General features: G+C 42.3%; 1 protein-coding gene across 1 annotated transcript in view; it reads left to right on the top strand.

The window, feature by feature from the left end:
• KIAA1549L (KIAA1549-like ortholog) overlaps nucleotides 1–12,935 on the top strand; it is a 136,479-nt gene that overhangs the window by 85,116 nt on the left and 38,428 nt on the right. Inside the window, 1 exon segment of the mRNA XM_006864909.1 lies at nucleotides 5,128–5,345. Coding sequence (XP_006864971.1) covers nucleotides 5,128–5,345 — 218 coding nt within the window.

Raw genomic sequence — 12,935 nt, forward strand, 5'->3', positions numbered from 1 at the left:
AGCACAGCTTAGTGTAAGTGTATACATATATATATAAACACACACATATATAAAATATTCCACTAATATATACATGCACTACCCATAGCAATCCTGTTTAGGGTTTCCAAGGAACAGCTGGTGAGCACAATTTGAAAACCAGCACTCCACACCAAAGTGTCCCTCCCAGGTGGTAGTTCAGAATCTGCTCCAGGGCTTTTGAAAACTGTAGCTGGTGTCTGCCTCATGCTAGAATATTCTGATTCAGTCTGTTCTGAATACAGCCTGGACCTCTAAATTTTTGCCACCTCTGCAACCAGCTTGAAAGTACTGCCAGGGAACCACTGCCTTGGTCATCTTCCAAATTGAAAAGTTCAACTCTGTGAGCCCATACCAACACCAGCCCCTGGCTCTCCTTGAGTAGAACCATTACAGAAGCTTTGACTTTAGACTTTCCCCATATCATTGTGTTCTCATCATAAGGGGTTGGTAGGTGGTTGTTAGGTTTTTGTTAGGTGCCATTGAGTTGGTACCGACTTATAGTGACCATATGCACAACAGAATGAAACACTGCCGGTCCTGGGCCAACCTCACAATCGTTGCTACGCCTGAGCACATCATTGCCATTACTGTGCCAATCCATCTCATTGGGGTCTTCCTCTTTTTCTACGACTATCCACTTTACCAAACATGATATTGTTTTCCAGTGACTGGTCCCTCCTGATAATATGTCCAAAGTATGAGAGACAAAGGCTGGCCATCCTGGCTTCCAAAGAACACTCTGGCTGTATTTCTTCCAACACATATTGCTGTGTTCTTTTGGCAGTCCATAGTACTTTCAATATTCTCCTCTAACACCATAACTCAAATGCATCAATTCTTCTACGGTCTTTCTTATTCACTATCCAACTTTCACATACTTATGATGTTATTGAAAATACTATGGCTTGAGTCTGCCGCACCTTAGTCCTCATACATCTTTGGTCTTCAACACTTTAAAGAGGTCTTGTGTAGCAGAATTGCCTAATGCAATACGCCTTTTGATTTCTTAGCTTCTGCTTCCATGAGTACTGATGGTTGATCTGAACAAAATGAAGTCTTTGACAACTTCAATCTTTTCTCCATTTATCATGATGTTATTTATTGGTCCAGTGGTGAGGATTTTTGTTTTCTTTACATTGAGATGCGACCCATATTGAAGGTTGTGGTCTGTGATCTTCATCAATAAGTGTTTTAATTCCTCTTTACTTTTCACAGGCAAGGTTGCATCATTATGCATGTCTCAGGTTGTTGATGAGTCTTCCTCCAATCCTGATGCCATGTTTTTCTTTATATAATCCAGCTTCTATGATTATGTGTTTAGCATACAGATTGAATAAGTATGGTAAAAGAATACAACCCTGGAACACATTTTTCCTAGTTTTTTAACCATTCAGTGTCCCCTTGTACTGTTTGAACAGCTGTTTCTAGGTCTATGTACAGGTTCCTCATGAACACAATTAAGTGTTCTGGAATACTCCTATTTCGCAATGTTGTCATGAGCCACACAATCGAAAGTCTTTGCATAGTCAATAAAGTACAGTTAAACATCTTTCTGGTATTCCCTGCTTTCAGCCAAAATCCATCTGAAGTTAGCAATGATATCCCTCATTCGATGTCCTCTTCTGAAACCATCTTCAACCTCTGGAAGTTCTCTATCAAAGTATGTTTGTAGCCATTTTTGTGTTTTTAGTAAAACTTTACATGCACATGATATTAATGATATTGTCCTATGATTTCCACATTCCATTGGGTCCTCACTTTGGAATGGGCACAAATATGGATCTCTTCCAGTCTTGGCATAGATGAGTGAGTGCCTCCAGTGTCACATCAGTTTGTTGAAAGATTTCAATTTGTATTTCATCAGTTCCTGGTGTCTTGTTCTTTGCCAACGCCTTCAGTGCATCTTGGACTTCTCTTGATCATATGCTACCTCTTGAAATGGTTGAATGTCAACCATTTCTTTTTGGTACAATGATTCTGTGTATTCTTTCCATCTTCTTTTGATGCTTTCTGCAACATTCAATAATTACCCCATTTTGTTGTTGTTGTTAAGTGCCACCAAGTTCGTACCGACTGATAGTAATCCTGTATAAGATTTCCAGAGAGCAGCTGGTGAGCTTGAACCACCGATCTTGCAGTTCAAAGGAACCTTGTAGTCCAGTACACCAGGCCTGAAATAGAACCCTTCAATACTGCAAGTTGAGGCTTGAATTTTTTCTTCAGTTCCTTCAGCTTGAGAAATGCTTTCCTTTTGGTTTTCTAACTCCAGTTCTGTGCACATTTTGTTATAAAATTTGACTTTGTGTTCTCAAACTGACCTTTGAAATTTTCTGTTCAGCTCTTGTACCTCCTCATGTCTTCCATTTGCTTTAGCATCTCTACACACTAGAGAACAAGTTTCAGAATCTCTTCTGACATCTATTTTGATCTTTTCATTCTTCCTTGTCTTCTTAATGACTTTTTGCTTTCTTCCTGTATGATGTTCCTGATGTCATCCCACAATTCATCTGGTCTTCAGTCTTTAGTGTCTAATGTATCCAATCTGTTCTTCAGATGATCTCTAAATTCTGGTGGGATGTATTCAAGGTCATATTTTAGCTCCCATGGACTTATGTTCATTTTCTTCAGCTTCAGTCTGATTTTGCATATGAGTAATTGTTGGTCTGTTTCACAGTCTGCCCCTGGTCTTATTTTGGCAGATGGTATGGAGCTTTTCCACTGTCTCTTTCCACAACTGTAGTCAATTTGATTCTTGTGTATTCCATGTGGTAAGGTCCATGTGTTCAGTAGTCTTTTATGTTGTTTAAAAAACGTATTTGCAATGAAGAAGTCATTGATTTTGCAGAATTCTATCATGCGATCTCCAGCATCATTTCTATCACCAAAGCTTTATTTTCCTTTGCATTCCAATCACCAGTAATTATCAATATCATGTTTGATCAATTTCAGACTGAAGAAGTTGGTTGGATTCTTCAAATTCATCATCACTGACTTTTGTGGTTGGTGTGTAAATTTGAATGATAATGGTATTAACTGGTCTTCCCTGTAGGCGCATGGATATTATCCTATCACAGACAACGTTATACTTCATGACAGATCTTGTTATGTTCTTTTTGACGATGAATGCAACACCATTCCTCTTCAATTTGTCATTCCCAGCATAGTAGCTCTGGTAACATAGTGGTTACGAATTGGACTGTGAACCTCAAGGTCAGCAGTTCGAAACTACCAGCTGTTCTGCAGGAGAAAGATGAGGCTTTCTCCTCTTGTAAAGATTTACAGTCTTGGAAACCCCATACAGAGTCACTATGAGTCGGAACCGACTCCATGGCACATAACCACCACCACCATCATAGTAAACCATGTGATTGTCAGATTCAAAATGACCAATCCTAGTTCATTTCAGCTCACTAATGCCTAGGGTATCAATGTTTATGTGTTCCATTTCATTGTTGACAACTTTCCTAGATTCATCCTTCATACATTCCATGTTCTGATTATTAATGGATGTTTACAGCTGTTTTTCTTCATTTTGAGCTGTGCCCCATCAGCAAATGAAGGAAGGTCCTGAGGGCTTTACTCCATTTGCATCATCAGAGTCAACTCTACTTTGAGGAGGCAGCTCTTCCCCAGTCACATTTTGAGTGCTTTGCAACTTGAGGGGCTATTCTCATGGCACTATATCTGACAGTGTCCCACTGCTATTCATAAGGTTTTCAGTGACTCTATAGTTGTAAGTAGTCCATCTCTCCTTCTTTCTAGTCCATCTTCATCTGGAAGCTCATCTGAAACCTGTCCACCTTGGGCAACCCTGCAGGTATTTAAAATACTCATGGCAGAGCTTCCAGAATCCCAGCAACACACAAGCCACCACAATACAACAAACTGACAGGCAAGTGGTGGCTTTTAAAGGGTTATGCACATAATACACAACTAGATTCAAGCTCCTTCAGGTAAATCCTGATTCCATCTCTGGTTATCTGTGAGAATTAGAGAAGGTTCCTTAATTTCCTCATCTGTAAAATGAGGGAGTAACAGTGACTTGCCTTTTGGGTTCCTGTACACATAAAACATACGGTTCCTGATACATTGCTATAATCTATTAGTTATAATCAGATAACTAGGCGCCCCAGTGCTTCAGTTTAGTAGCTTGGCTGTCAGGTGGGGAAAATGCCCACACTAACCAGAGTTTGATGATGGCCCCTTATCATCACAGCTGCAATAATGATCTCTATAACATCTATGAGTGCACAAATAGAGTCAGGTCTGATTACGTAAAGCACTAATTGTTCTCTGTATCATTCATACATACCAGGCAGATTTCACCATGCAGCTCTGTTGTGGGTGTAATATTCTCATCACTTGTTATTTGAATGACATAATAATCTCCTTGTATGTTTGACATGTGATAGGGTACATTTGCCATATTTCTTTTTGAAAGACCAGATCAGGCTTTGCCCTCTTGAGCAGGACCTGCTTGATATTGCTTAGACATTCAAGGTTTCAAAATGATCTGCCTGTCAAGAAAGATGTGGTCTATAAAAATAAGCTGTGTGATGTAGGTTGATAGGTGGGAGATGCCTCTAGATCAGGTGTCCACCCTCCCTTCTTGCCTCATTCTTATCTCAACTCAGCCTTTTTTGGAACAGGCTGTCTTATCTAGCTGGATACCAGCTCAATAACAATGGAAGGTCACTGGGTTCTGTAGAGCTGATGCTAGAGGAGGGGCACCAAGAGCTAGCTGGGTGCTAAATCAGTGGTACCCAAACAGGAAAACCAAAAAAGCAGAGGCAGGGACCCAAAAGGTCATAGGTGAGTTTAAGGCCAATGTCACAAATGAAGAACTTGGAGCCCGGTCTAGCTCTTATATGAGTCAGGGCATCTGGAGAGAAGGAGGCCCAGATAGATGTCAGGCATCTTAAGTGAGCACCAGGCTCCGTTACTTCTGGGCTGTCCTTAGAAAGGAACACAGGTTGGCCTAACTGACTCAGAGGACCAGAGATGAAGCTTAGGATAGCTTTTCTTGGATTGAAACCCTCTGATGAAAACTTCACACCTGTTGGCACTGATGACCAGGTATGTGCCTGAGATGGTTTCTCTCCCCAGGTGAACAAAGCTCTGAAGCAGAAGTCAGACATAGAGCACTATCGGAACAAGCTGCGCCTCAAAGCCAAGAGGAAGGGCTATTATGATTTCCCTCCGGTGGAGATGAACAAGGGTCTGACTGAAAGAAAAAAGATATATGAAAAAGCCCCAAAGGAAATGGACCACATTTTGGATCCAGACCCAGAACTCTGTGGCCCCTTCACTGAAGCTAAAAACAGGTGTGGTATTAAAGAGCTGTTCGCTGTATCACTGGTGGGAGGGGGGCAGAGGATGCCTTGGGCAACACAGTCCACGACCTGTTGTTAACTTGAGGACTGTGCTCTTTGTAAGCTGCTCATCTGTGCAAGCAGACACTTCATAATGAGTCAAGAGAGAGAGTAAAAATGGAAACCATTAGAAAAAAAAATACTCAGGCAAACACCTAATGGTTTTTGTGTTGTTGTTGTTTCTAACCTAGTACCTGTTTTGGGACTGGAGGAAGATGTAATTATCACTTATCCATGTTTTTTGCAAATTATAGATCAAGGAGTATTGTGTCTTTTCAATTGTTTTAGTGGCTCATATAAAAGAAGGGCAAATGTTATGCCTTAGCTTTTCATTCAGTTCTCTGAGCTCTGTACTGTGGTCATATTTTAGTCGATTTGCGTATTTCCTCAACATTAATTGTCACCTACCATATATTAGGCACTGAAAAAGTTGCTGAATTCTGTCATGGCTATGGTGCTGTTTTTCATTCATTCATTCATTCATTCAGCATTTATGGTGGATAAGTCAGGTCCATCGCTGCGCTTGCAGTGTGTAAGGTCTGATGGGAGAGAAAGGTAATCATCACCCCAAAGGTTTGTTAATTGCAGGTGCAATGGATGTTTGCTGGAAAAGTCTGAGCTTCTGGGCTGCTTAAAATGTGGACTTCTTCAAAAGGCTAAACACAGAATTACCATGCTGTTAGTTTGTTGCCTTACAATCGATTCCTACTTGTGGCAAGCCCGTGTGGACAGAGTAGAACTGCTCTCCATAGGGTCCTCAGAAGCAGATCCAAAGGCCTGTCTTCCAAGGCACCTCTGGGTGGGTTCATACTGTCAGCACTTGACCATTTGCATCATCAATGACTCTCAGGATTACCATGTGATCCAACAATCTCACTTCCAGGCATGCACCCAAAGACTTGAAGACAGGGACTCAAACAGATACAAATGGCCATGGCAGCATTGTCCACAGTAGCCAAAAGATGGAAACAACTTAAATGTTGATCCGCAGATGAATGGACAACAAGTCATGGTCATCTGTTGAAGTTCTAACGCATGCTATCACGTAAAGTAACCTCAAAAACATGCAGCATGGAACAAGTCAGACACAAAAGGACAAATACTGTATGATCTCACTTAGGTGAAATATCTAGAACAGGCAAATTCATAGAGAAAAAAGTTTGTTATTGGTTACCAGGGGCTTAAGTCAGGAAGAAATGGGGAGTTGTTACTTTGAGGGGTACTAACTTTCTGTTTGTTGTTCTTGTTGTTAAGTGCTGTTGAGTCAATTCTGACCCATAACGACCCTGTAGAGGGTTTCCAAGGAGCAGCTGGTGAACTTGAACCACCGACCTTGCAGTTCAAAAGACTGCAGTCTGACACATTAGCCCACAGCGCCACACAAAGAAATAGAGAGTGATAATGGTCCTGGTGTGGCGCTGGGCGTTGCTACGCTGGGCTGCAAGGTTGGTTTGAACTGCAAGGTCGGTGGTTCAAGCTCACCAGCCACTCCTCAGAAAATCTATACAGGGTCGCTATGAGTTAGAACTGACTCAATGGCGCTTAACAATGACAACAATAGTTATGCAACATATTAATATAATTGATGACACTGAATTATACACTTAAAAATTATGAAAATGATAATATATATTTTATCATAATACATTTTTAAAGAGAGAGTTAGCAGGCTGGTCTAGTGAGGAAGGGGTCAGCCAGGTGGCTACTACATTGGACTCCTTCCAGACTTTGCTGCTAAGGAAGTAGAGGGAGGTCTCCTATACTGAGTATAGGTTTACAAAGCTACAGTGCCCACCTGTCTTCCTGTCCTCCCACCCTGCAGCACTTCCTCAGAAGCATGCTCATGGTTTGAAACCATCTCTTTCAAATAAACACCCTCCTTGGCGACAGTCTCTTGGTGCTGAGTGGCACTGATAGTTCACAGCCTTGGCAGATATGTCCTGCATAGCCTCGGGGGAGCAGGGCAGTTCCTGGCATTTACTTAAACCAGAAATAACCATGGGGCAGGCCTGGGTGAATGGCACAAATTCAAACTGGAATGCAGTGGCATCACTGGGTATTGGGGGGAGGCAGCCCTGTACCCCAAATGTTGTCAAGGGAGTAACACCAAAATGGCCTCAGAGTCTGTGGTAGGAGAGCCAGCGTTGCACGGGGAGGGGCCACCAAGGCAATGGCATTGCTAGGATTCATGTCACCTGTCACCCAGTGTTGTAACTCCTCACACCACCCTGTCACCCACTAGTCGGAGCATCTCCCCTTGGCCGTTGGGGGTGAGAAGGAGCTTGCAGGAAGTTGCTGGGACCACTGAGAGTAGTCTGGGGCCAAGCTGCCCTTATGGGGGGCAGGTGGAGGAGATTGTGGCACCATGAACTACCACATCGGGTAACACCAACCCTAGTGACGACACTGCTGGGAGATGACACTAAATTTTATGAATTCAACCAACATAACTTTATTTTCAGTGAAGAAAGGAGCACAATCTAAAGCAGTGTTCAATTCACTGTGCTTCTAATTAGGCTTGGGTAGCATGATTAATATAAAATTACACTGTGACAGGGTTCGTAATGCATGTGTGTCAACGTGTTGGTAACTGTAAAGAAATCTAGAGATTTCATAGGGAAGCTCGAAGCTTTTACTTTGCACTTTGGCACTTTTTACATCTTTGATAGATTGGGGTAAGGAATTATTTTCAATGGGTTTCCTACTGATACTTGGAAAAATAAATCAGAGATTTCTACAAATAAAAGGAACTTGGTTTGCAAGTTCTTTGAGAAATAAAATTTTAGTTAAGACTTTTATCAGAAGAATGAAGGACAGAATGCATATCAGGAGTGATGAATCCCCACTGCCTACCATAGACTCAAGGCAGATTCTTTCTTTTCCAAAAGGTTTTTATTGTGGATTGAGTGAAAATTTACAGGGCAGATCATCAGTTTTTCATTCAACAAATCATACACCTTGTTTCGTTACAATGATCATAATCCCCTCCATGTACCATCAGTTAACAGTATTTCTCTCTTTTCACTTTAGTTTTTTGTTTTTTTTAAAAAAACAAAAAAACACAACACTCAGGCATATATAATAATTTACACTACCAAAGGGCACATTCTGCAAGTCTTCTTCCTGGCCACCATCTCTTAGTCCCTTTCTTCCCATGAATCTAGAGTCCTCAGCTGCTCCTTCTCTCCATGTCCCCATCTCTGCCTCCCTCTCTGGTGTCGCTGCTTCTCTGGATAAGGTCTCACATTCCATCAACGCAGATTCTTAAGGCTCTTTTTATTAGCAGAGGGTTTTCATTGGCTGATTTTCAAACGTAGATTCCTAGTCCTTCTTAGTCTGGAAACTTTGCTGAAATGTGTTCAGTAACATAGTAACATACTGACAGATGAGTGGTGACCACCAATGAAGTCTGTTCCCACATGGAAGGTGAGAATTCTATCATAGAATCACCAATGGCCCCTTAATTTTCAGTAAATATCTGTTGAAAGAATAATTTCAGGGCTCTAGAATACCAAAAATAATTTTTAAATAATTTTTTTTAAATTTTACTAGTTAAGGGGAGATGATAGATCACCACACTTAGGGTGAGGTGGGGGTAGGATCAGAAAGAGATGGGGACAGAGGGAAAGACTGACGGGAAAAGAGAATGACAGAAACTCGTGATTTTCTCGGTACACCCTGCAGTTCACCCCAGAGACTACCTACAGTTCTCACAAGTTAGAGTTGTCTGTTAATTGTTATTTGCAGCTGAAATACCCAGAGGTCCTGCTCTGAATGACTTAGCCACAACAAGGCCTAGGTGAGAACATTATTCTCTATGTAGAGGTAGCATTGTTGCTCTTAAGAGTTTGTTCTGGCTCATAGTAATCCTAGGTAATGTTTCTGAGGAGTGATTGGTTGCATTAGTAAGCACACTTTCACTCTAAGAGCCAAACGAAATCCAACCAAAGACAAAGTTCAGATTCCAAATTTCAACTCTTCACTAAACCTTCTAAAATGAGCTTCACAACTTTTTTTTTTTTAAATCAAAAGAAAATTCCATTTTTAAGTTATAAACACACCCAGAGACACAAAGTTTGTGGAACAACTGAGGCAGACACTATCAGTGGCCTCCCTGGATTCCCCTCAGCTGTCACTGTTGCCAGAAGGCTATCAACCTTGAAGTATCAAGATACTTCAAGTCTGACTCGAAGACTTTGACAGCCACCAACCACAAGTGCCAGGTACTCCAGTGCCCCCTGGAACACCTTCAGCCACTGACAAATGGGTTAGTGGTGGTTATATGCCATGGAGTCAGTTCCAACTCACAGCAACCCTGTATAGGGTTTCCAAGGCTATAAATCTTTACAGGAGTAGAAAGCCTCATCTTTCTTCTGCAGAGTCGCTTGTAGATTAAACTGCTGACCCTGTGCTTAGCCGCCCAACTCATCATAACCCACTACGCTACCAGAGCTCCTTTTTGACAGAGGGAAGTGGGGAATAAATACCCCTGACAGAGAAACTCTAACATGAGCTTTACTGTCTCCCAGAATTCCCCAGTGAGTTTGAACTACAGCTGCCCAAAACACTGACCAATTCCATATCATTCCTTCACTGGTTCCCTTCCCTTCTGAATTAGCTTCCCTAGGGTTCCTGTTAACAAACTATCACAGCTGGGTGGCTTTAAACAACAAACATTTACTGTCAACATCACAAAGCTAAGAGTGTGGAGCCAGGCTTATGCCAAGCAGACCGGGGAGACAGGGTCCCAAAGGTGTCAGCTGACAGCTCTGGAGGCTAGTAGTCCAAATTCTGGGTGCTGGAGGGACTACATTCTCCCTGAAGGCCCTAGCAGATGATCCTTTCTTGATTTTAAGCTTCTGGTAGCTCCAGGCAGCTTTTGACTTGTGGCTGCCACAGAATGCTGTGTGTGAAGGAAAGTAAGCTGACGTGCTGCGCTCTAGTGTCTCAGCTTTCACCCACAGTCTTGGTTTGTGGAAGGGCTTACACAACCTCACTGTTGTTTTGCTACTACTTACAAAATAACCTGTTTAAGTGTTGATTGATAATCCTAGTATTTACTTCCCCATCACCCTTCTTAGTAAGTCTTCTCTAAATGGGCTAATTGGTAACCTCAAGACAGTTGTGAAGTCTCTTTGTTCAAAAAAATAATTTATAATTAGGTCAAGGATGAGAATTCTTTGGGGTCTGCCTTAAAGTGTGATTCACTCAGAACGGATTCTGTTTCCCAAGCTTCCTGAGGTTGTGTGCTTGTCCTAAAGGATGCCTCTGATTGCAGACAGCTACAGGGCTTAGTCTATAACACTAGATTCAAAGTGCCTACATTAGTCAGGATTCTTGTGACTGCAAATGATGGAAATTCAGCACAAAATGATTATTTCTTATTGAACATTATTGAGGGGTCAAGACAGTTGGTAGGCATCACTAGATCCAGTGATTGTTGTTGTTAAGTGCTGTCAAGTCAATTCCAGCCCATAGCGACCCTGTATAGGGTTTTCAAGGAGAAGATGGTGAGCTTGAATCACCAACCTTGAAGTTCAAACGATTTTGCAGTCTGATGCATTAGCCCACAGTTCCACTCCAGGACTCCAAGGATCCAGCAGTTAGTGTCTCCTGTTTTTGGTTTCTTCACTCTTTGCTGGCCCGATATTTAGGCAGGAGCTTGTCTCTTGGTGGCAAACTAGCTGTTAACAGATACAGATTTATAGCCTATCTTAAATAGACTTTATGCCAAGTTGTTGTTGTTAAGTGCTGTAGATTCAGTTTCAACTATAGCAACTCCAAGGAGCAGCTGGTGGGATTGAATTGCCAACTTTGTGGTTAGCAGTACCCTGCTTATCCTACAGCACCATAGGAGGACACCTCTTTCCTGGTTGCCTTAGCTAAAGCCTGGAGACTGAGTCTAATTGGATCAACTTGAGTCATGTGTCTACCCCTGACCAATCACTATGGTCATGGGGATGTGGCACTGTGATTGATTTGTCTTACGTCACCTGCCTACCTGTGGAGAAAGGGTAGTCCCCAAGGGACATCAGAATGCTCTTATCTAAAGAAGCTTATCAGAGGTGCCAGGCAAATGAAGACCATATATGGTCTCTAAATAGATGTAAGCGCCTCATGGTGAGGGAGTAGATCTAATCATTTCTATTACATTCCTAAGGCTCATTGCAAGGGTAGTCCTTTGCTTTGGGAGTTCTAATGTTTGTTAGTTCTAAGATGGCTAGCTTGTTGTATATCATCAAAACCTTCCAGGCTTCCCACTAGTCACTGGAAAAACAATGATGCAACAACCTCTTCAACCCCTGAACAAATAGAATCTTAAAACTGGGATGGAACACAGTGGTGTGTGGAGAGTTCCCTGAAAATAAATGCTCAGAAAATGCATTACAGAGAATTTCTTTACAGAGAGAGACTTACTGCTGGGTGAGAGGCAAGTTGTTGTTGTTGTTGTGTGCCGTGGAGTCGGTTTTGACTCATAGTGACCCTGTCCAGGGTTTCCGAGGCTGTAAATCTTTACAGGAATAGAAAGCCTCATCTTTCTCCCATGGAACAGCTGGTAGTTTCGAACTGCTGACCCTGAGGTTCGCAGCCTGATTCATAACCACTACGCTACCAGAGCTCCTTGAGAGGCAAGTAGCCAGTGAGTTTATCCTAACTTCGTCACTCAGTTGGATAATATGAAAGTAACCTGGTGTCAGAAGAAAGGGCAGCCACCACCATCACTATATTGCTGTACTTTCCCTCTCCTCAACAGGGTCCCTCTAGTGACAAGTGACAAGTCCTTGATGGGAAAAATGGTTATCACACTCAGCTGCTCACCAAAAGGTTGTAAGTTCAAGTCCACCCTGAGGTACCTCAGAAGTCAGGCCTGGCAATTTACTTTCCCAAAATCAGCCATTAAGAACCTATGGAGAGTGGGATAGAAAGGAATGTCAGGAAACATGATTACAGAAAGCTTGAAAGCTCGTCTTCAGCCTATAACTGATTAGAATACCTAAAAGGGGTTCTAAAGTTGCCCAATGAAATAGGCCTCTTACAGAGCCTTTGCAGTACATAGGACCTCAGGTGGAATCCTGAGACCCATCCAGAATCTTATGAGGTGGAACATTCCCACTAGACAGGACAAGCAGACCAGACTGAAACAGCTAGAGCAACAGAAGATACATCTTCAAAGAAAAATCTGCAGGAAAAAAATCCAAAACAAAAATGGCAGTATGATTGGCCACAGGAACAAGCAAGCTGTTAGCTGGGGAGCCATCAAGGCAAGTAATCAAGTTCCTTCAGGACAATACCCCCTCCAAGACTGAAACTCAAAGAAAACACATGAACAGGCATGTAAGCTTGCTGATGACCATGTTGGTCTACTGGTGAGTGGAAGAGGGGGAAAGGCAGCAATGAAGAAATGGGCTTTCAACCACATTCCATAGACTCCCATTGACCTGGAGATGAGAGAGAGAAGAGGGAAGGGCTGGTTGGTCCTAAATGTGGTGAGACCTGGAGATTCCTGAGCCCATGGACAAGGACATAACCACATAGGGCTAG

This window comes from Chrysochloris asiatica, unplaced genomic scaffold (assembly GCF_000296735.1).
Source record: "Chrysochloris asiatica unplaced genomic scaffold, ChrAsi1.0 scaffold00072, whole genome shotgun sequence".
Taxonomy (NCBI): Eukaryota; Metazoa; Chordata; class Mammalia; order Afrosoricida; family Chrysochloridae; genus Chrysochloris; species Chrysochloris asiatica.